General features: G+C 36.7%; 1 protein-coding gene across 6 annotated transcripts in view; it reads left to right on the forward strand.

The window, feature by feature from the left end:
• Positions 1-25161, forward strand: part of Asator (tau-tubulin kinase asator) — a 111879-nt gene that overhangs the window by 84700 nt on the left and 2018 nt on the right. For 4 of the 6 annotated variants that reach the window (XM_089648156.1, XM_089648161.1, XM_089648160.1 and 1 more), the window contains 16 exons: positions 75-195; positions 680-796; positions 1229-1324; positions 1729-1856; positions 2303-2404; positions 4351-4454; positions 5802-5907; positions 9126-9283; positions 14174-14253; positions 16041-16201; positions 17370-17484; positions 18606-18790; positions 19470-19645; positions 20422-20666; positions 22208-22299; positions 23295-23439. In XM_089648156.1, the coding sequence (XP_089504282.1) occupies positions 75-195; positions 680-796; positions 1229-1324; positions 1729-1856; positions 2303-2404; positions 4351-4454; positions 5802-5907; positions 9126-9283; positions 14174-14253; positions 16041-16201; positions 17370-17484; positions 18606-18790; positions 19470-19645; positions 20422-20666; positions 22208-22299; positions 23295-23439 (2131 nt within the window). The remainder of the gene's footprint in view (positions 1-74; positions 196-679; positions 797-1228; positions 1325-1728; positions 1857-2302; positions 2405-4350; positions 4455-5801; positions 5908-9125; positions 9284-14173; positions 14254-16040; positions 16202-17369; positions 17485-18605; positions 18791-19469; positions 19646-20421; positions 20667-22207; positions 22300-23294; positions 23440-25161) is intronic. The other 2 variants (XM_089648159.1, XM_089648163.1) reach the window with 1 other exon arrangement.

The following is a 25161-nucleotide window of genomic DNA, read 5'->3' on the forward strand; positions in this document are numbered from 1 at the left end:
ACATATCCCATGTTTTGTGGAGATGTGGAGGAGGAAGGTTGGGTCCTTTGGATAAATTATTTTTATTTCGCCAGGCTTCCGGGGCTGTGGCGGTGGTGGCAGGCCAGCTGGTCTCCGAGTGCAGAACCGAGGGTCCGGCCAGCCGGCCCGAGAGGCAGTCCATTCCCCCCTGCAGGCCGAGGGCCAACATGGGAGGTAAGAGGAACATTTTTTATATTGATTTTTTTTATTTATTAATTATCAGACAATTTTTGTAGCTTTGTTATATCCATAAATATCACCTCAATAACACTTAATAGTTGTAAAAATCGACGTACATAACAGGGACACAGGCCGCTGCATCCAAAACAAAATCATTTGAGAGCTCCGAAATCGTAGATTTGATCAAATGCTGAAATGGGCCGAGAATCGGTGTTTAGCAGGCATATTTGAAATGTAAAAAAATTAAGAATTTAATTTACACCTTGGAACATTTTTTGACAATTTTTCTTATTGGAATGGTAATTTTCGTGGCAATCAACAGTATAAGTTGATTGACCTTGTGTCTATTTAACAGGATTTTAATGTGCCCATTGTATTCAGAATGGCAAATGTACCATCATTTTTAAATGTTTTGTAAATATTTATTCCACTCGTGAAAAATATGCATATTTTAAAAAATATTTTAATTTTTTTTTAGGTTCTGGAGACCGAACCACCCCATCTGGCCAGCACAGCGGCGCCACTCTGGGCCGTCTGCGTGTGGTCACTGCACCCCCCACCTGCGTACAAGACTTGGCTGTGTGCACCACTCCAGGTAGACTATTGAATATTATAATGAATATATTTGGATAATAAAAGATTCATCGCATGGATGAAGTTGCCCTATGACATCCACCCTTGGTGGAAAACTACTATTCAGAATCGAAGCGTGGCTTGAAATGTCTTTAGGCGTGGCTATTGACCTGATTTGAACAGCCGGGAACAATCTCATTGTCTTTGGGAGGAGAGCTGAGACCACCTCGGTTGACGCTTCCCTCGTGGAGCCCTCAGGGAACCAAAACAAAGGCGGTCTTCCAATGGAAAAACGTTTACCGTTATAGTATCTTCCAGGTGATACTAACGCAGGAAAACAGGACTCACGGGACTTGGAAACAAACTCAAAAGAATGAAGTGAAATGGGAGATAGTAAAATCACTGGAACTACTAATGCTTCAAAATGCTGATGAGTGTTGGTTTATTGTTGCAGGAGAATCAGCTAGCCCCAGGATAGTGACAGAGGTGGATAGCCTCTATTCGTACGAACTGCGTCAGCAAAGCGGAGGCGGTGAAATCCAGCGCAGAGGTACAGAACACACTTTTACTTCACTATGACACTCGTCTGGACGGAAGGAGTTTCAAGTGGAAATTGCCTATTGTGAGAAATGTCCATCTTGTGCCTCACTCCACTAGACAGTTTCACTAATAGATTCATTATTATTAGACGCTCCCATAGTGAGGCACGGAACTGGCAGAGGAAGAATGAACATAGACTGAATGCTGTAGAAATGAAATCCCTGAGTCGTATGTCTGGTAACACCATGTATGACTGACGACCGTGTTACAAATATGAAGATCCGGAAAGAGTGCAATGTTGAAAAAACCATGATTGCGTAGGAAAAATTATTTGACACTGATTCTGCAGTGAAACATATCAAGTTAGTCAAAACGAGAGTTTGAGCAGTGGATTTAATATATTTGTGTTTCCAGGACGCCGTGGAGTCAGACCGGGTTCGGGCGGAGCGTCTGGCATCAGCAGCAAGCCAATCTGCCGTGCCGATCAGAGTCTCACGCAGTTTGCCGTCATCGACGATGAAAATGTGTCTGCATTACAGCAGGTACGCAAAATAGGGTTAAAAAAAAGAACAAACAATAAACTTAACCTAACCTGGCCTCACCTATTATTTTATCATGTTCTGTTTTATCTGGTTACTCCAAAATAGTACTCTTAAATTATTATTATTACTAGCTCGAGTTTTGGGGTTAGTTTATGTAAAAGTAATGTAATGATTAATTGTTCTCCCAGCTTTTTTGAAACAACCCATCCTAAAGGTGTTTGAAAAGTGAATTTCTGATTCTCTAATTTGTCAACAAAAATTATGACAATATTTGTTTTTGAAAGGCATGGATTTTGAGGCAAAACCAGGTGAACACTCCGAATATGTGCTCAAATATTGCAACCAACAACGACTTTACTTTAGCTTCATAAATGCTTTAATTATAATAACACGGGTCTGCGCCAGTATATGTTAAAATAGGGAGATAACTTTTTCTCTTTTTCCAGGTCACAAAGGGTGGCGCCCTCACTCTGGCATCCCAGTGGAAATCTCAGTTCGACGATTCAGAAGAGACAACTGATAATGAATGGAAACAAGAGCAATTACAGGTAATAAAATAAACCTGTTAGTAGCTGTCAAATGCATTGGTTTCCCACCAATAGGCGTCACGGTTTCAAGTCCTCTACTAGCTTAGTCCTCCAACATTGCACAAACATTTTTCCCTTATAATGATGGTAGTACGAGGAATTTAAATGGTGTCATTCGTAAACCGGGAATGTTTGTCTTTCTTTTTAACCCGTACACCGCTCAACAAGTCAAATCAGACGTCTATCGTGCGCCACTCGACTTTTTTTATTTATCATTTAAAACACTTATCTTGTTATGAAATATTGAATTTTTTACTACAATTACAAACATGTAAGCTACAGAACCATCCCATCCTAAAATTATGGTAATAATTTATGATGCAAAGTATAAATTTGAATTAACAAAACCGAAAACGAGAGAGATGTGCTTATCGACTAAATGGCGTGAGATTGCCTCCCGGCCGCCGAGAATTGGGGACTTTGTTTTTTCATGTATCTGGACGAAGTAAAGATATTTATTATTGAATATTTCAACAGACATGAATGGTGGTGTACATTTTAATTATTCAGGGGTTAACTTCTAGATTTTAAGATAAAACGTGGTTTTTTCTATTTCTAACACAGTTTAGATCATATTTCTAACTATGACGGTAAGGGAGACAACGATTTATACGAGTACCATATACTATGAGTTGTTTTTTCGTAAAACCGAACATATTAGAATGAGGGGTTAAGTATGAATGTAGATTTTTTTTTTTCTAAATTTCTGCTATACATATACCCTTTCCCAGCGATGTTCAATAGCTTCATCCTCCATTTTCCTGCATTCATAGCTTATTTCAATGTGACCCTTTTAAGGTTAAACGTAACGTTTCTACACGTCTGTAGATGGTGTGCATTTAAATATTTTATGAAAATACACTTTTTGCAAGTTATGCTTTAAAATATTTAGACAAATTATTTGTTTGCGCTCGTACATATGCATATATTGTTTTGTTCGTATAAAAAAAATCAATTCTTTCAAGTTTTAAAATGATAGGTAAAGGTTATACAGTAGAACCCCGTTAATTCGAACTCCGATAATTCGAAAAAACGTGTAATTTGAAATTTTCGCCAAAAAAATTTCCGCAGAAAATTTTTTTCATACTAAATTTTTTTTAATTCGAAATTCGTTAATTCGTAATTCGAAATTTATTTTTGTTCGCGCACGAAAATTTGTTCGTGTAATTCGAAAAAATTTGATTTTTAGAAAATAAATCATAATATTTCGTAAATCTGAATCTAAAATTCAGCCGTGGCGGTAAAACGCCGAAAAATGTATTTATACGTGGTTATACATCGTCCTAATAAGTATTATTATTTTGTAAATCTGAATCGATTCACACTGGAATGTCATACTTTTTCAAATTTATTTCGAATATCTGAGTTTGAAGGGCCGAGAAAATACGTTTTACGCGGATATATGTCGTAGTTTTACGAGTTTACACCAAATATCTGAATTTAAAGGGTCGGCTGCGACGAAACTCGGCCGCGAAATTTCGATTTACGCGTAAATGTATCGTATTTTTACGAATTTAAATTCAGATATTTGAAATAAAGGGCCGGCCGCAACGGAAAATTACCGCGAAATCTCGATTTACGCGGAAATATATCGTATTTTTACGAATTTATTGCGAATATCTGAATTTAAAGGGCCCGCCGCTACGGTAATCGGCCGCGAAAATAAAGAAATAATTGGTATTAATACGAATTTACAACTAAAATACCACCCGGATTTGAAGAGGCGGCCAAGAAAATCGATTTTCGGCGTATTTTTTTTTTTTTTTGTTCATAAAATTTCGAATTACGTGGGAATTTGTTAATTCGAAATTTGATTTTTGATGTCCCGTGGATTTCGAATTAACGAGGTTCTACTGTATAAAGTTACTCAGGCTGACAAAATAAAAATGTATTTATTTTGTTTTCAGTCCCCCGACCACCGATTGTCCATGGCAGCCGACCGGGAGAAGAGCAAACACCACCAGGTACTGGTTCCAGGATCCCACTCTACACCTCATCACGCCACTAGCAGGTATGATCCTTCATCAGCCTTCACTGTCACTATTACTGATCTATTACTCGTGTTGGTTTGTTTGGCGCATCCACTGATCCGGCTATCTTGGAAAGCATTCATTTCTGTGTTCCCGATGGTTATCTCCGTCACCGACAGGTCCAACTTCCTCACTGGTGGGGAGGGCAATCTTGCTATTGAACAGAATTAATTCGGATATGGTTATTTTTAGCATCTGTGTGGCTGCTTTTAAATGGCAAGCCTTGCTGTTACTAGTATACAGGTTCCATTATCAACATTACATCATTTCGTAATATGTAATAAATGCATTAAAATGAAATTTTGTAATGTTTTTATAATAATAATAAATATTGAATTGAGTTGTCGTAAGACATCTGACAAAAACATAACGTCACTGAGAAACTCATGTTTTAGCAAGAAGCGATAACAAGCACAATCATTGAATTGAATATTCAACAAGTTTTACAGCTTGTTCTTTTATTTTATTAAAAATTAGCTTTTCTATTCCAAACTTGAATAAAAAGTTTGAAACGTGCTATATGCAAGCAATGCATCTTTGTGTGTGCCATGTTCGAGTCAATTTCGGTTGCGATACATATAAATGTCTGAGCTATTTGTATTTTTTTTTTCATTTTTCCTCAACAAAAATGAATGTGGGTTCTTCAACCTTGGCAATATTATTATTGCTGTGTTGAAATTCCACATTTCTTAGTCTTCCCTTTAAAATTACACACGTTTATGTCAACTGCGCATTAAACTATCTACTCTTAATTCTGTTTTTACACGAGGGATACTTTCCACAGAATACTGTGTAAAAAATACAGTACCCAATATTTATAGGAAAATGGAAGTTTTTTTTAACTACACTCGAGAGGCCCTTGGAAAATCATTTCCTTAACCATGTCATCTGGAAATGCTTTTCGGAGGGTCTTTTTGAGTAAATGAAAGATAGGAAGTCCTGAGAAGCAAAACGGTATTAGGGATGGGTAGGAATTTGAAGGTTAGAGTGTCCAGGCCACTGCGGTGCAAGCTATTGGGTAGAAAGAGTCTGGCTGGAGAGGTCAAAAGGTGTTTCTCAATCGGCTTCTCCTGATCCAGCCTGCCACGCAGCTGGTGGGTAGACGCATCTGCTACCAGGACCTCACCTTATGAACCCATTCTATTACATGTAAATAATTCAATATTGTTTATTCCTACATTGTTATTGGGTAGTGTATGCACGGAGATGGAAAAAATCTGGGACCTTGTTGTATCAAATTGGCGTAGAAAAAGACCGTGTTAAAACAGAATTGACTGTATATTAAAATATCTGTATGGCCGTTGGATTAGCAGTGTATTTGTTTCCAGTAGAGATGCCCCCACGCACAACACGACGCAGTCTTCAGACGAACACGGAAAGAACCCCCCGACAGAGGTGCACCAGCCTGTCCTCAATACGGCCAATGGAATTGTGGTAAGAGGAATCTTAAATTACATCAATCATATTTTTCGTTTTTACAAATAACCTGACACTATTTGGCTCCATGCCGTCATTAAAAGCAGTTTTTTTTTACATTAACTCCTCACAGGAGGACCTGAGGGCCTATGTCATATTTGGGGATGCTGTGTGGAGCGTCAAACCACTATTTGTCCACACAGCAGCTAACCGGTCACATAGAAATATTTATTTCATGTAACACCAGACAAGCCACTGTTCCACTGGCCAGTGGGAAATTAGGATATATTATGTTGTATGGGGCAAGGGAACGCGTGACGGGAAGATTCAGATATCATTAAACATAGTTAAAATCATTTTAACCTGGATGAATGTTGGTCTCTCACCAGGGCGATATTGAGAGTATTGTCCTATCTGTAGAAAATGTTGCAAAAGAAAAAAGGGATGTATAAAAACAATGCATTTTGAAAAACACAGCAAGGACAAAAGAATGGGTGTTATTCATTTCATTAGAGCTTATTTTGAATACAGAATTGCTTGTTTGAAAAACAAATAACTTATATTTTTACTTTTCTGCTTGAATTGTTTCTGATACATATTTTTAGAATGTTGCCCGTCCCGGATTTTTATTGTCTAGCATAAATAATATGCTTTTAGAAAGTATTTTTAACATACTTTCTAAAAACTTATTTAGTTCAATTGAAATTACGAACAAATAACCAAACAATACTATTAAATAGTCAGATGCACGATGATGAGTAAGGCATTAATCGTAGAAGAGCGGTAGTTACTCTCAGTATCGCCCTGGCGAAAGACCGCCATTCGAAATGGCATTAGATGGGTTTGGTGACCATATCGGAATAGTCAGATACTTCCTCTTCCCCATGACCTTCTCCTACTCACTCCCTTCGTCCTTACAATACACCCCAAATGGGGATGCCATAGTCCCATTGATTTTGGGCAGTTGGAACTCTTACGTGATATATATACTTGCCATTTAATTATTACAAACATATTTTGACTTTCTACAAAGAGAACTGTAGAAAACCGTTGTGGCATTTTTACTGTGCATAAATATTGTGATAAATATGAGAAATTAAAGTGTATTCCACTCAAGTGGATTTTGTCACATCTCTATTACGATTTGGCACTCACTTGGAGGCTAAGAAGTTAAATAAAGCTGTCTTGGAAGTGTACATTTCATGAATCCAACGATGAAAAAACTATGTATGGTGTGTCGCGTTGTGTGGTTTGAGAACTATTACTCAAGTTTTTACTTGCAGAATTCCATTTCAGGTTATCAACTACTTTGTACTAGTAACTCTGTGAATAAAAATGCATGTTTTTAATTTTCTCTTATTTTATAACTCAAAACCAAGATTTCCTCTGAAATAAAAGATTTGTAAATAGGTACTTAAATATCTGTCTACTTAATAATAAACCATGTATTTTATGTGTTTATTTAATTTCAAATAAAGAATATGTAATTATATAATTTTTCCAACGAAACAACTATCTCAATGATAATTCTTTTTTCGAACTTTCTTCAAGCGGGTAGGTACTGTAATATTGAAAAAATGCCAATAAGTATAAATTAAAACAATGATTTCACTTTTGAAAAAATAATTTTTAATGAACCAATAAAACGGCCACCATCTTGAAACAAAAACGGGATCATACAAATGAAAAGCTAGTCGGTTGAATTAAAACAGGACTTCGCTACGCTCAGTCGATTGTACTAATTAATATAATAATAGTATAGTTTATGAGTAATTTCGTAGTTTAGAGGCTGTAAATTACAGGTTTATCCAATAGCAGAGATTGTAGGGAAATTGATTTTTGACTGCCATTTATGCGACAGGAGTTAATATATGTACTCTCGGAAAATCACTAGTTTACGATAGTACCTGCTTTTGATAATGTAAAAATATGAATGAGAGTCGTTTGCTGTATAATATTATATTCTGTACACCGTCCTCTTTTCTATGCCATTAGTTGAAAAGTATCCTTCAAAGTTGTATAATCCCAGGGCATTATGAAAAAATATTTCAGTTAGTGGCATTGAACGCTTCGGGAAGTGTGGTGTTTGTGTAAAAACAGTGAATTCTTTGGGATACAAGATGGTGAAGAGATTGTATGGGTCGGCTCTAACAGTATGTTTACTAGTTATGTATTATTGTATGTATAGAGGATTGAATGCCATCACACTGCAATTGAGAAGCTGGATGCAATCCCAACTTATGACAAAATTGTAGTTTTGAATAAAAAACATTCAAAGTTTTTAAAAATCGGGTAATATTCAATTGTAACTTGTGTTCAAACCTTTGAGTGTAGCTCTGTCCGTGTAAAACCCACAGAAGTAATATTTGCACAGCAGCCAAATGAGGAATTTGAGATACCAAAAAGGCGATGGGAACATAAACAACTTGCATGCGTTTAATTTGTTATTGCATCCAGCTCCTCAATTATTTTACAGTCATCGGGGTGTGCCGTTCATAGAAGAGATATAAATTTATTTTTAATTAATCACACGTCAATCATAATATGTGAAATGAATCTCACTAAATTAATGTTTACAATATAAACACATCAATTTACACACAACAATTAAAAATTATTATTTTAATATTCTCCCGATGAAGGAAGGGTACTTTTGAAACCAGTTGAGTGTAATTAAAATAAAGTGGCCAAAACACATTGATGTGTTTATATTGTAAATTATGGCGAGCCACAAAGTTATTGCTTTTTACATAAAATAATAAATTAATGTTTGTTTACTAAACATTATTAAATATTCGATTTGGCATCAAATCTATGCACAATAGGGGTTCATATATAAAATTTAAACTACCCAACTTTAAACTATTACGCAATTCAAAAAATAATATTTCTACCCAGCAAAAGCCCTATTGCCGTAAATGTTGGTTTTACCACTTCAGCTTGTATTCTTAAATGGTTCTCTTTTATTACCTATTATTACTGATACGAAGACGGTCTGCACTATCTTCATATGTTTGTTTTGCTGACATTTCACCTTATTCCTTTGACAGTAGCCTATAATAAAGTTCATCAGGTTTGTCATGGAGTTTGGCCATGTCTCCTGGTTTCACCAATGTTCTAGTATAACGTGAAAACACTTCCTGGAGCTTTTATTTGCAGCCCTGTAATGCTGGAACCACACTTTTTCCGATTACATATTTACAAATTATTAATAATGTCTATTTTCCCCATTCCAGAAGCACATTGCTCTCAACGCCAAGCCCCCGTCCAACGGCCAGCTACATCGGATACAGGAAAAGCAGCAAGCCCTGCGGGACGGAGGCAGCCACAGCTCTCCGGCCGGCTCCGTTCCCACCAGAAGCAAGCAGACCAAGCAGGAGACCACCAAGATCAGGTTCGTTGCGCAGAAGTGCATACATTGATTACTCCACTCCTTGAGGAATCGACTGCAATGAGAACATTATCCACTCCGTTACCATCAGTCAGTGATATCTTTTTCCACTCCATTACATCAATCAGTGACACCTTTTCCACCCCGTTACATCAATCAGTGGTAAATCTATCCGCTGCATTGCATCATTTAGTGATACCCATGTCTACTCCGTTATTTCACTCAGTGTTTCCTTTATTCACTCTGTTACATCAACCAGTGATGCTTCTATCCACTGCATTTCATCAACCAGTGATACCTTTATCCAATCCGTTACATCAACCAGTGATACCTTTATTCACTCCATTACATCAACCAGTGATACCTTTATTCACTCCATTACATCAACCAATGATACCTTTATCCACTCCGTTACATCGACATTTATCTACTACGTTACATCAATCAGTGATATTTGCAAAAACACAATTATTACCTTGGTGTGGGATCAACTCCGTTTCACGCTGATGTCATGCCGGGTTCACTCTACTCCAGCAGTATAAGTGGTTCATTTTGCAATGTATGCACCTATTTTAAGATTATTCTCATGATTATTGTATTGTGTTATGCAATATTTTATATTACCTTATGCCATATTCCATGTTTTATGCTATATTTAGTTTCTTATTATATTTAAATTTCATGTTTATCTTAATATTGTAGTACGCCATATTTCATGTGATTATGATTACATATATGCCATATTTTGTAGTCCATAATGTATGCTATATATATTTTTTTTTTATTCGGTGTTTTTTTGGTTATTACAATTATTGGGTATGTTAAAACCACCAAACTAGGCACATGCCCGTGTTGTGGTGGTTGATAAATACCGTAATATTATTATGTGTCATATTTCATTTTAGAATATGCTATATTTCATGCCATATTATTATTTCATATGGACTACATGTCATATTGTAAGCCATATTATTATTTCATATGGACTACATGTCATATTGTAAGCCATATTATTATTTCATATGGACTACATGTCATATTGTAAGCCATATTATTATTTCAAATGGACTACATGCCATTCACGTCACATTGTAAGCCTATTATTATTTCATATGACTATGCCATATTTTACGTCATATTGTATGCCATATTATTATTTCATGTGACTATATGCTATATTTCATGTCATATTATATGCCATATTATTATTTCATATGACTGTATGATATATTTTATGGCATATTGTATGCCGTATTATTATTTCATATGACTGTAGGCATATCATATTTCATAGTTTGTAGTTTATAATATGAATTTCATGTCATATTTGTGTATGTCATATTACTGTGTGTCATATTTCCTAGTTTTACATTATAAAATAAGTGATAATTTTAACGAATAAAGTGCTTTTGAAAAAGGTGTTGAACGCCTTCATCAGCAAATGGCACTATTTCTTATATTGTATTCATAAACTTTTGTATTTTTTTTATACTTATTTTTTTAAGAAATCATTGTGCAACTTTATAAATATTGTATTCCAATAAAAAATGACAATTTATTTTTGTTTTCTTTTTTTTACATTAGCTTCTTATTTTGTTCATTAAATTTATTGTACTAATACTGTGAACCCAAAGTTCTACAGACTTGACTACAACTCAAAGTCCCAAGTTAATCACAAACTTTGGAGGTCATCATTACCAAAATCCTCCCAAAAACTGTCTTGAACCCAGCAAAAATCAAGGCTTTACGCAATAGTATAAGAAAAATGATGAAATTTGTGTTAATTAAAAAAGAAAAATGAGTCGAATGGCCTTGTGATAAAAGTCATTAAATTACCTTGAACGTAATTAAAAATATAATTAGCTGAGATTTTACAGGTTTTTTTACAAGAAATCAATTTCATACATGCTTTTGTGTGATCTACGTATAATCTTTGATTACCAAAATTTTGTATAAATCATTAAATTAATTTGTTTCTTTGAAGATTTAAAAAAATCAGGGGTAATAAACCTTGCTTTGGGCCAGGTGGCTGACTGACGCCCCACATCGGTGGCCTTGACCTAGTTTATTAACCCGGACCACCTGTCTCCGAAGGGTTAGCCAGATAGTACGGAATGTCATCGCGCGTCGTTAACTCTTGACTCGCTTTGTCTATTTTTAGGGATTTCTTAACCTTGCCATGTCTTGCCAGCTGGGTTAATGCCCCTGCGTACTTAATTCTTGATGTGACACATCTTGTTTTGGTGACTGTTCAGTTGATGAAGCCATCTTAGAATTTCGACCCAATCAGATTAGTAGTTTCATCAACTCTCCCAATTTTCCAAAACAGAAATTCCTCACTTATTCAAATGATGATTGGACCCTGCTCCATTCCCTCTCACCTTTTTAGAAAGTTGGAACTTTAGATCATGTGTATAATTGTCAAGCTTCATTTTTTATTTAATTTTTTTTATCATACATTAACCTCTTAAGGACCACGCCCGAGTATACTCGGGCGGCCAGAATTCGGAATTCATACTAAAGAAATTTTTTTATTATTTTTTCACACTATGCACCACAACATTAATATTCAGTCCCATTTTGGGCCCGAAATGGCTTTTATATGAGGATATATATTTTGAGTAAATAAAACTCATTGATAAAAAAACTATAAAAAAGGTGTTTTTTTTTCCATTTTTAATTTTTAAATGATTACTGAAGGGGTTAACAATATTTCGTTAAAACTTTATTTGGTAATGTGGGCCTTCTAGGAGGTGCTTAATTGCTTCCACTCTATTCAAAGTTTCATCTCTTCTAAGTCTGAACTCGACTTCAATTCGGGGGTTTAGAATAACAGAGGCCTATCTACAAAAACATGGTTTTTAGATAAACATGATTGGAATGATCATAGGTATGTTTAACTGTATCTCAAACGGCTGTTGTACGAGTTAGAGCTTCGCGTCACTAATAAATATGATTATGGCATTACCTACACTAAGCTTAACTCAAAACACCAGTTTTTGTAGTTAGGCCCCTGTGATCCTTAGCCCCCAAATTTTCCGCATTATTATGAAATTTGTCTATTATAATATTATTTATTTATTGATTAATGCGTAATTAAGTCCCTTTTAAGTGTTTTTTCGTGTTAAGTCATTTTACATAGTTAATAATTATAATAGTTATTATACATAATTGAACTGCTTCAGTAACAACATTTTGTATTGGTTTAGTGTTAAATTGAAAATGTCCACTGGCTCGGTATAATTATTTCCCTCCATTAGTATTCTGAGCAATGATGAATACATATGGTAGTTAGTCCCAGAATTAAGGCACGGAAATAAATCCCGACTTCTAGTATTACGTAGTGGAATCTAAAAGCTTATCAATGCAATCAATTTTGGACTATCTATTGCTAAATTCAAAATTTTATATACAAATACCAAGTCAGTGAAAATCCTTCTGTCTGACAATTTAAACATTTTCATATAGTTTAAAAAAGTGTTGTAGTTCAACAAATTTGCTGGAAAAAACATTTCAAAAATTAGAAAACAAGAATTTATTTAGTATTCTAATAATATTATAAAGTAAGTTCCAGATGGGAGAATTCTGCTAAAGTTGACTTATAACAAAGACAAAATGTAACATTTTAATATACAGGGTTTTTCAATAAGAGGTGTTATTTTGATATTCAAAGAAAAATGCCATTTTTTAATATAAATGATCGAATGTTTATTTCATTATAAAGAGAAAGGTATGCCGTTAATAGTGAAAAATAACATCAGTCAAATGACTACCACGACCACGCCTACAGGACCATATCCTTTTCATTAAATTTTCCATAACCAAATCGCAAAGTGGCTGCCTTATGTCCTCGATATCCTCACGAATTCCATCTTTGAGGTCTTGAATCGACGCTGGGCTGTTGGCGTAGACCTTCTCTTTCAAGTGGCCCCAAAGGAAGAAGTCGCAAGGTGTTAAATCACAAGATCTCGGTGGCCAATTGTGATCACCTCTTCGAGAAATAACACGGTCCGGAAACTTTTCCCGTAAAAGATCAATGGTTTCGTTGCTTGTGTGGCACGTAGCGCCGCCTTGTTGAAAGTAAACGTTGTCCAGATCAATACCATCCAATTCCGGCCATAAAAAATCATTAATCATCTCTCGATAGCTCTTTGAATATCAAAATAACACCTCTTATTGGAAAACCCTGTAAGTACTTGATATTGTTGAAATTTCGAGTTAACCTTGTTATAAATCGTAACATTTGTAAGCCCATGTTAGAGATTTCCATTAATATATAAATTTATAATATATATAGATATAATGTTATTATTTGTAGACATAATAACATTATATAAATTCGCCTTCCGTTTCTTCATATAATGGACAAGAACACACTTGAAGTGTGAAAGCCAGAAACATTTTTAAAAAACCCGATGGTTGTATCATATGAGATTTTGAAAGTTTGTGTGATAGGCGCTGTCGCATATACATAATATGATCCATTAGATTTCATAGTCATTAATTACCATCACTTCACCATGTAATGACTTCAAAATGTAATCGCTAGTGTTTGTTCACTAAAACCATACTTATTTCTGATTGCATTCGAGTCTTCTTTTTCATAAACATGTAAATATTCCAGACACATATTTGTTAAACATTGAAATGTCAAGTTCCCGCCACCTAATACTACCTCTAGTGTGCCTTGGTTCAAATCCCATAAACAGAAAGCGTTGTTTTCAAATTAACAATTGTATGTGCCGGCGCTTAAATGATGCAAATTTTTCATATCCAATGGATACTCTTAGCGCTTGAAAAGTTACATAACATTTTTGCTTTATGATTCTGTTAAAACATATTAATTTAATTTCTTAATTACTTTGTAACGAAGCATATTTCCATTTATTTCAGATGCCTGAATATTGCCGGTATCGAAGACTACCCAGAACTTCAAGTTTCCCTTCCAAGATGCTGGAGTTTACCTGACTTAGGTAAGAAAATGAGAAATTATCTAAAAAAGCAAAGGTAGCATTCCACATTGGTGTGCTAATACCGGTGACCGGGTATCTCATCAAAATGACAATTCAACACGCCTACAAAAGTGATTTAGGACGGGTTGTTTCGGAGAATTTGAACAATTCATCAAATTTCAACATTCGTTTACGGGTTCTGTGAAAGTCCTATTCAAATTCTGTTATTATATCATTATAGGCTATTTGCTTGACAGAACTGAAATAAAAACGGAACTTAAAAATATTTTTCACAGAACTTGAAAATTAACTTTGAAATTTGAAGAATTGTTCAAGTTCTCCGAAACAACCCGTCCTTAGAGTCATGAACAGTGATGAAACAAAATCAAGGTTAAATAGGTCACATAAGTAACCATTAAACTAAGTTTTTGTTTCATCACTTTTAATGACTCTATATACATGTTTAAAGGTGTGTTGAATTTTTATTTTGATGAAATATCTTGAAACCGCCAATATCAACCCTGGAGTTTGGAAGTGAGGCATGGAACCGGCGGAAGAAATATTAAGTAATCTGAATGATGTAGAAATGTGTTCCCCGACGTGTATGTGTGGTAAATCCATGTATGACGGTGTCACAATTGTAATAAATAATATTATTTTTTAATGATAGACTAACGTTTTGACAAGGTTTTTTTATGCATGGCACAAAGCATAACAAATTATTATAAGCAATAATTTCTCGTCAAAGCAAAGCAGTTTTTATTCCCGAGATATTTTCAATTTGTATGAAAATTTCAGGCGAGTAATTATTGCTTATTTTAATTTGTATTGAATAAGGTTAGAAAGGGACACTTATAGGGTTTGGAGATGCGGAGCAGGTGAACGGAGAAAGGAGTGTGGTTATCTTGGTGTACTAAATAAAAGTCTCGATTTATTCAGTTGGAGCGTTTATTTAAGAATGCACAAATAGCATTTACTACATACAATAATGCGTTTATTTTACGGGATAAATACAAGGAGGCACCATATTATTTTGGCGCGGAATGCAGGTGAATAATTAGGTCAAGGTTACAAGCGCGGCTTACACGTTGGCTGACTGGGTAAAAATGACTGACTCGCTGCGTTGGGCCTACTTATATAGCCCAGCCGGCGGCGGTAGTAACTAAGCGAGACCGCTGATAAACTACCGGTCACTCGCTTCAGCGAGATTCTTCTGGTAGTTTCGATGGCGCTGGAATTATGCCTAGAGGCAATACGCTAGAACCTTCTAGCGAATGCGCGAAATGTACATAGTCCAACTCGCAAAGTATTGTCGTAGGTAGCTCGCTTGGACGTCGCGAGTATGTAGCTCGTAGACAGGTAGCTGGTACCTATTTACATAACGCGATGAATTTTGTTGCGTAAAATGTCTCATACATTCTCAGCCAATGCGTTTTAAACCGGTCGGCTTTCTGGAATACTCTAGCAGTATCGATCGCTACGGGAGTGTAAGAGTATATATGACGGCAAAGTGAATGGTGAAAGAAGTCAGGGGTGTCCAAGGATGACATTGCACAATCTAGTGAATCAAATATTTGAGGCGAGTCACTTCAAGAGTTTGAATAACAGAAGAGTATGTTGTATGAGACGATGGATGAAAGTGGATGAAGCAAGAAGTGTTTGCTGAGATGGTTTATCCTCTCTGTCTAGTCCTGCGAAGAAATAGCTTCATGGTTAGTTAGTTGGTTTTAGGAAGGAAAATTACCTGAACTATCACTACGCAGCAAGTTTCACAAATACCTAATGCAAATTTTCTTGTATTGTTCTAGGAAACATAATGCGGCAGAGCCTGTCTCCGCCCTTGCTGCAGCAGGCCGCCTTCGACGACATAGTCTACAAGGTGGACATCATGCGCAACGTGGGGGTGCGCAGTGACGCCGGCGCTCCCACCCCGCCCAAGGGGGGCAGCCTAAGGCTGAATAGCTTACCCGTAAGTAACCAACTAGTTGTTCTATGAACAGTAGACCTCACGTCTAAAAGTGAAAAATGAAATGAAAAAATGTTTCTAATTTTCCCTTATTTAATAAATGTAAACCAAAAATTGAAAGTAGATACTTAAATACCTACCTACTTAATTATAAACCATATATTTTATGTAACATATATTTTATGATACTACCAGTATCGCCCTGGTGTAAGACCAAGAAGAAACATTGCTCCAAATGGCTTTAGCCGTGTTTAGTGACTAGATCTGAATAGCCAGGTACTTCCCCACCTTCCTCTTTCCCTTCCCCACTTACCTTCAGCCTCACAACATCCCCCAATTGGGGATGCCATAGTCTCACTGGCTCCAGACGGGAGCAGTTGGGACTCTTGTGAGGTATTCACTATAAAAAAAAAATTAAAAAAAAACATTATTTATTTAAAATATGGAATTATACAATTTGTCCAAAGAAACGTCACAATTCTTTTTTGAAACTTTCTTCAGGCAGGTTAATACCATAATACTGAAAAGCTCTGTCAAAGTAAGGCTTGCTTGAATAATAAAGTGAATGCAGCAGATTTTCGAAAACACAAATTAGTCAACAATCTAGTCAAAGTTAGCCACCAAGACAAAGTCAGCCATCTACTTTATGTAATGCTTGCTTGAGTAATATAGTGAGTTTTCGAAAATGGAAACAGATTTTACAATAAAATGTACAAGCAGATCAAATGCCAAAGGATTCAGTTAAAACAGGACTTTGTTACGCCCAGTCAACAATCACATCCTTTGTTACGCTCAGTCAACAATCACACCCTTGACTTACCCTTTTTTACGCCCAGTCAACAATTACACCCTTGGCATACCCTTTGTTACGCTCAGTCAACAATCACACTCTTGGCATACCCTTTGTTACGCTCAGTCAACAATCACACCCTTGGCATACCCTTTGTTACGCTCAGTCAACAATCACACCTTTGGCATACCTTTTGTTACGCTCAGTCAATAATAAAACCCATGGCATTACCTTTTTCCCGACTTCCACGCCTTCATAAATGTATTTATTAGTTTTAAATACTGACATAGCATAGTATAAAATATTATCTGGTCTGGTTCCTTGAATAGACATTGCTTGTACTTACCTGTAGATTATGATTGTGTTTCTTCTATATTTTAGGCCATGGCTCTGAACGCCCTGCTGCTCGAGGATGCACTGCCCGCAGAACAGCCGACCGTCAGCGGTAGACTGGAAATCAGGATACAGGCGCCCACCAGCTCACCTCTACATTCAGGTAACTACGTCTAAATTACTATAATATCAACCTAACGTAACCTAACCGTGCCAATTTGATAAAACGGTAGCACTAATAATAATTGTAGCAATATGATATTTTCACTGTTTCTTTAGTCTCGAAAAAAATTACGATGATTGAAGGTATTTTTATGTCGACGAATAAATTTTCTTTAACGATTTAAAATGTGCCATTTCAATTTGCCGCCAAAACGACATGTTCATTTTTATTTGTGAATATGGCTGCGTTGACATCTCACCGAGCAACGTTGGTGCCAGCCGTCTTACCAGTGGCATTTTCTACGTCACATTGACGTTGTGGCCAGTTTCGGAATGTGCAGTTTAATCAGAAAAAAATCTTTAAATCTTCCACACATTTTTAACGGTATTCATAGTTTAGGAACATTGCCCTTGTTGAGGTGATTTTGCACAAAAACGGTGCTATACAAATATCCAAATATTATTATTTTTATTATTAGTAAACTCCAATGAGGTAGAAATACTTCTTCAAACTTTTATGTACATTTTTAATTATTCTTCTTTGTATATCTAAGCTGATTTTTGTATACTCAAGCATGATTGACTTCATCCTGCAAAATGCCGAAGCAGAAGATTTTCAAATATTGTCAGATTATTTGTAACCCCAGAAAGTTTGTCTTTATTTTTTATTTTCTTATAAATATTAGTTATATTTTACAAAATATTACATATAAGGGCAGGGCATTCTTGATCATGTATAATGTGGAAAGCAAACACAGCAGCGACCTTATGATAGAGTACCTTATATTGGCTGCTCGTCTACCAATAGCGGACGTGACAGATTGTCGTTATGTATCCAGCACCGCGACGAGCCGAACTAGTCGAAACCGATTCATTCCGTTCCCGATTGCCGAGATTATGACAGCTCGCAAAGCGCTCCCGTATTTGCTATTCATTTTCTCGTTGAAATATCAAATTAAATTGATTGTAAATAAACTTGCAGTAACTTAATAAGAATTCTTATGCCTGATAAGGGAGCCACGATTCTTACTTTTGTTGGTCATAAAATCAAAAACTCTTAGATCGACTTCACCTCATTTTCCCAGTACATACTTCAAAACTAATAAATTGTCCCGCTTTTAGCCAAGATGCAAGCCACGGTGGTGGACAAGAAGCCTCGCGAGCCCCTGAAGATGGGGCTCAGCAACGGGGCAGTGGGGGGGCACAGCCCCAACATCGATGACCCCTCCATCTACTTTGATGCCACTGAGAACAATCCGCACGCTAACAGGGACATAGAGAAATCCCCTAGCCCCAGTCAGGCCAAGGTTTGTACGATCATTGTATACCCCCAAATAAATAAAATAAATTTTTTTAATTACGAAGCATTTCGTAAGTCTACCGCCGTTGGGACTTATAGGTAAAAATTTTTAAAAACTTGAAAGGTTAAGTGGTTTACTGTTTAATTTTATTATTAGAGAGAAAGCTAGTAACACAAGAGAGATATGACATCAGAATTTATATGGGCGTGGCCTATACACCATATCGATGACCATGTAATCTCATAGATTCGTCACAGATGGGTTAATATAATATATATGTGACTGTTGTATGTGATTTTTTGGTCATGCCCACTTATATTAGGTGATTATATCTCTCGTGTGTGATTATGCCTCCAATATCCTGAAGGTGATGTTCTTTTTCAACACATTAAGAAGTTGGGAGTGCTAAAATACCTGAAAAAACCCTCGACTGCAGAAACAGGTTCCCCTATCTTAACAAACAGATTGCAATCTTTGGAGCATAAACGTCAATGATATGCTGTCTTTGTTCTGCCGATATTTCAATGGTAGATGCGCCGAGGAACTAGCGATATTGATCCTTTCTCTTCAATTGAGATTGAAGCGAAACTGAAAGTACTTAGTGTGAGGAGAAAATAAGAGCGCAGATGTATAAATTCTTCTGTACCTATGTTTTCATTAATGTTGTATCATATTTTGTATCCAGAGCCAGCCAAGTTCCCGGGGTGAGGTCCTCAAGAACGGCGGACTGGAACCGTTCCTTGAGGACAGCCTGGTCCTGCGTCAGAGGAGCGTGACTCCGGCTAAGAGTCAGAACAGTCAGGAGGCGGGAGCCGCTTCCCTCATGCTGAGAAGGTACCAGGTCGTGGGCCGGGATGACAGGTGGGTCTTATTGCATAACCTAATCTTACAATTCTCTCTTTAGAATTTAGTTGTTTTTCGGGTGGCCCAATTCTTCAGCAAATAACTCGACAAACTTTTCCCTGTCTCGGCCAATATGTGAATCTTGTTCTGCTAGTTATGAGGGGTTGATGGGTCAGCAATCTATTTCTTGATTGCTCCTATGTTTTTCATTGTCTCAGACATATGATGCAAGTTGCGAAATTTGGGAACAGAGCATTCAACGCACCGGGTTCACATTCTTGGTTGCCATTTAGTGTGAGAACAGTTTTGAAAATTTTTAATTTTAGTAATTATTAATTCATTATTTTAGAAAAGGCTTCAGTTCATCCGTTCAATCATCAACATTTGATTTAATATCTGTTAAATTCTCGGTGTTTTCAGATTTTAAACAAATTGCCATCGGTCAACAAGCATGACTGTCATGTTATGCTTGACAGCAGTTCACAATTAATTAATTCTCTTAATCTCAAAGAAATTATGTATTACTTTATTTAACCGTAAATAATATACTATACTAATATACTTATTATTTATTTACGTCTGTCTCGACACAGGAATTTCTTAGTTAGACGGGCATTGAAAAATCAATTATAATAATATTTTATCAAGATAAATAAACGAAAAAAATTATTCAAAAACCGAAACATATAGAGCATCGGAAGATTGATGGTCATCAAATTTGACAAAAAGTTTGCCAAAATGTGAAGAAAAATGGCCAGTAATTAGATTTTTCAATCCGTATATATCTTCTCCAGAACTCCGAAGACGCCCCGTCCGTCTCCACTGCTGCAGATCCGCAGCGCCGGCGCCATCCCCACGTCACCGCTAACCATGTCGACCGTGGCGGCTCCTGTAGCCAATGATGACGGCGACGACAATGACGAGGCCGAGGACGAGGAAGACGATGAGGACGAGGATGAGGAGAACGAGGAGCGGGAAGCGCGCATGAAGGGGCTGCAGCACACAAAGAGCACCGGCGATATTCTAGACGGAAATCAAGGTAATTGTCATAATAATTTGATTTAAATTAAATATGAAGGTCGGATGAACTGGTAGCCTTTCTACGAAAATGTTTTTTTTTTTTTTTTTTTATATTTACTCCACACAGGAGGCCCTGAAGACCTGTAATTTTTATTAGCCGTTCAGTGGTTGCGTTTGGGTGCCACACAGGCGTTATGTGTTCAATCCTCGGCTGGCTAAGTCCTCCATCACTACACAAACAACAGATACATATTCAACTTACTGTGGTGATTGTAGAAAATTTTCAAATATTGTTGCGTTATTCGTAACCCTGGAATGTTTGTTCTTTCTTTTTAAATTAAAAACAAACTAATCATTTTTCATTCAAGAAATTTCGTATGGTATTTGCCTAAAAAATAAGATTTACAAATATTAAAAAGAACGCAAAATTAAAAAAAAATTTGTGGTGTAAGCTCGCATCAATCAGAGATTCCAGCGGAGAAATCTCAGTAACTTTTTCTGAACCCTCCAACATGAGGTCGCACCTCATCTCACGAGGATTCCAGATAGCCGAACCATTCCAGTCTACTTCAAACCAAGGAGAAGTATAAAATTCTCAGAGTACAGGTATCATAATCTTCCTGTTGCCACTGTTAGCCACAGACAAAAACAGAGTACAGGTATCAAAATCATTATGATTTTAATCTTCCTGTTGCCACTGTTAGCCACAGACAAAAACAGAGTACAGGTATAAAAATCATTATGATTTTAATCTTCCTGTTGCCACTGTTAGCCACAGACAAAAACAGAGTACAGGTATCATAATCATAATGATCATAATCTTCCTGTTGCCACTTTTAGCCACAGACAAAAACAGAGTACAGGTATCATAATGATCATAATCTTCCTGTTGCCACTGTTAGCCACAGACAAAAATAGAGTACAGGTATCATAATCATAATGATCATAATCTTCCTGTTGCCACTGTTAGCCACAGACAAAAACAGAGTACAGGTATCATAATCATTATGATCATAATCTTCCTGTTGCCACTGTTAGCCACAGACAAAAACACTTATAAAAACAATTTCACATGCACATTTGTGACTTGATTGTTATTTGGTTTCAACACGCCCGTGTCATTCACTATATAATACACTAGTGGAAAACTGTCCCGAACCCATCTAACAAAAACAATGGCATTTGCGACTCGACTTGTACGGGCCACGTCTCTTCACCTTGTTTGCCAATATTTTTCATCAACATAAAATAAAAATAATAATGCCATCGCCCTATTTTTGTAGCCTCAGTTGTTTTGCAGAAATTCAAATGTAACATTATCATCAAATGGCCATTCAGTGCCATTTTGTTTTTTTAGACTTTTGAAAGGTCCCCGCTAAACGCCGATTCTAGGTGCGTTTCAGCTTTCTATCAAATTGTAATACGCTTAAGACAAGCTTACTAACATGATAGTTTGATGGCCATTTGATGTCACATGTGAATTTATGCGAAACAACTAGACCTAAGGCTTGTATTCTAGGATTAATTTAATTTTTCTTTGTGTAATTTTTTTTTTCCTAGATGAGACCAGAATGTCAGGGCATGTGGAGAGGGGACGTGCCAGACAGAGGACACCGTCGCTGGGAGGAGAAAACCAAGTCGCCATCAGAGACGTGAGTTGAGCTCTTCATTTTCCATTGTGAAAGACCGCCATTCAGAATCTAAACGTTGCTTGAAATGGCTTTATCCGTTTTTTGTGACAAGATCTGAATAGCAGGTCCCCCCTAACTCACAACATTTATTTATTTATTTACTCTTTTATACACCCATGACGTTTTTAAATTGGGTTATTCGAAATGGTTAGGATTTTTTACACAAGGGTTAGTGATAAACAATGGTTGCAAGTGGTTTACAATTCATAAAATTTTTAAAATTATCAAATAAAATCAGAAATAGTATTTTACATTTAAAAAAATTGTTCACATATGTTTTAAAGATCTAATTTGTTGTGTTAAAAATGTCAATATCATTTGTATATTCGTTAGCTAAACTATGTAGGCGAGGAATTGACTTCATAATTTGTTTTTATTTGGTCCTTATGCCTAGAGTGTCGAGTAGGTACTCTTACTGGACTCGGGAGTTGGCAACAGTCGAAAAGGGGATGCCATAGTCACTGGCTGTGGACAGTTGGGACTCTTGTGGGGTACACATGAAAGAATTTTTTTTTTTTTTTTACTGTAAATGTATTGTTAAGCTTGGGGTGGTAACCGGGCACTCAATTCAACACACAAGAAAAGTATGTAAAGTCATGAAAAGTGATGAAACAGTCTCAATCTCTTGTCTTACCGGGACAGGCGTCTAAAACCATTAGTTTATTGGGCCTATTTATTAAGCGTCATATTTCAAATTTTCAGAATTAATCATCTTGCAATTAATTTTTCCCATATTTTTGGCATCAATGGAAACAAAGTTTCTAATGAAATTGGTTTGTAACGTAGATAGTGTCTTGGATAAACATATCCGATTTTTATTTATATGGTATACCTTGACTTTTTAAAAAGTCTAAATGAATATTCAGAAACAACTTTTTCAAGGTATCTATGGAAGCCACTGTAATAATTAACATAACAACCGATGAACAATAATTATTGTTGATTATGTGTTGCAGAAGTCCTCGAGTGGCAGCCGCATCCCCGTGGCCGTGGGTGTGCCCCTGGGAGCCCTGCGACTCGCCAAGTGTGCCAGCTGGAGCGGCGTGGAGCAGCCCCCTGACAGTCCGCAGACACCTCTGGACGTGAATGAGCTAACCCCAGGTAACCTCCGAAACGACAGGAAGCCTTAACGCTATACTGATCAACATGAGATCACATAATTGATAATCCTGGGGAAGATTTGTACAAGACGTAACAGAGGAAGAAGTCACACTTCTGCACGTGCTGTGTTGGGCTAAAACCAGGTATCTTTATAGGAACATGCTTGGTGAGTACCCGTGATTCATGCATCACATGGATTTTCTCTCTGAAAGCCTCCAATCTAGGAGTAGTGAGGTCCTATCAGCATTTAAATAATCTACTATCTAGCATGGCTAATGAAATTGCAATTTTGGGGGGCGGTTTTGGGTACCGCCACCCCGGGAACCATTTATTGGAAAACAAACACCTACCATAGTTCACCCCAAATGCGCCTGCCCACCAGGGCAGGGAGACCCTTTGACCTCTCCAACTGGTTTCTCGAACCATCGCTTTGCGCCGCAGCGGGAAGGATAGATTCATAAGTCCTACACTTCTAGACACTCCCTAGATTGATCCCTAGATTCCTACCCACCCCTCCCCATAACTTCTTCTCCTTCCTTTCCTTAAAAATACCCCTCCACACAACATCCCCAAAGATAGGTCCTGAGGGAAATTATTTTGAAAAGGGCCTCCTGTGTTGGGTTAATGTAAAAAAATATACTGGAAATATGCTGCTAAATTATAGGTGTCTCTAGGTCTTTTGTCATTTAAAACAGTGGCCTTGAAGGTTTCAAGAGTTATTTTAGGCAAGAACTATAAACTACCGTCAAACTTGGTTATAACGAGCACGAGGGGGCTGACTAAATTGCTCCTTATAGCCATTAATCGTTATATCCAAAATAGGTTTTTTGAAAGTAGTATGTACCTATCTAAATGCCTCTACTATCAATATATTCCCAAAAGAACAGTATATTTTCAAAATACGAGTGGGTATTATTTATTTACAAATAATTAGAAAATACATTTTTACTACTCAAATTTACTATTAATGATTGTTTTAAAGATTTCATGCTTCTCAATTTCCCCTTCAAAACAATCAACGAAGTATAACTATCATCACCTGGTTCAAGGCTTCCAACAAAAATATCACTAAATTGTGTATGTTTTTATCACTAGTTTGTGCGTGCTGTGCCTTCTACTTACCGCTTGTAAAATCGCACCTGTCATAAATGCGGGATTGTTTTGGTTTTCGGCTGTAAAAAATTATTTGTCACAAACCAGTGATGCACAACCCGCAGCCCCATTCTTGCGGCCCGCATGTCGATTTCATACGACCCACTTGGCTAAAGAGAAAATTCTAAATTTTTGGGGAAATTCTTGAAAACCCTGGCTGAGATTTTTTTTTTATTGAGTTTTGGTTAATTTTCGCTGCATTTACTAAATGGAACCAAATTTGAAGAACCGGTTTGCAAAACACGAAATTCAACAAATCAACAGAAACCTTAACTCTTGAATTTTGCTGTCAACCCCCTCCCAATCATAGAAAAAAACATTTGTAGTTCGCGGCCTGTTTGAAAAATAGGCAAAGCGGCCCCTCTGCTGAAAAAGTTGTGCATCCCTATCATAAATTTAGCCCATGCAGGGATGTAGATACTTGTAACTAGATACCTTCATCAATATGTTTGGGGCCGTTCAAGTATTATGTAAGCACTATAGGGGGGCAGGGGGGTCTTTGCTTTGCTTATTTTTGATGACATGGGGGGGTGGGGGGTCGAGATAGTGATTACGTCAGCACTGCTCAGC

The sequence above is a fragment of the Hesperophylax consimilis genome, chromosome 27, assembly GCF_061612785.1.
Source record: "Hesperophylax consimilis isolate HC1 chromosome 27, BYU_Hcon_1.0, whole genome shotgun sequence".
Lineage (NCBI taxonomy): Eukaryota > Metazoa > Arthropoda > Insecta > Trichoptera > Limnephilidae > Hesperophylax > Hesperophylax consimilis.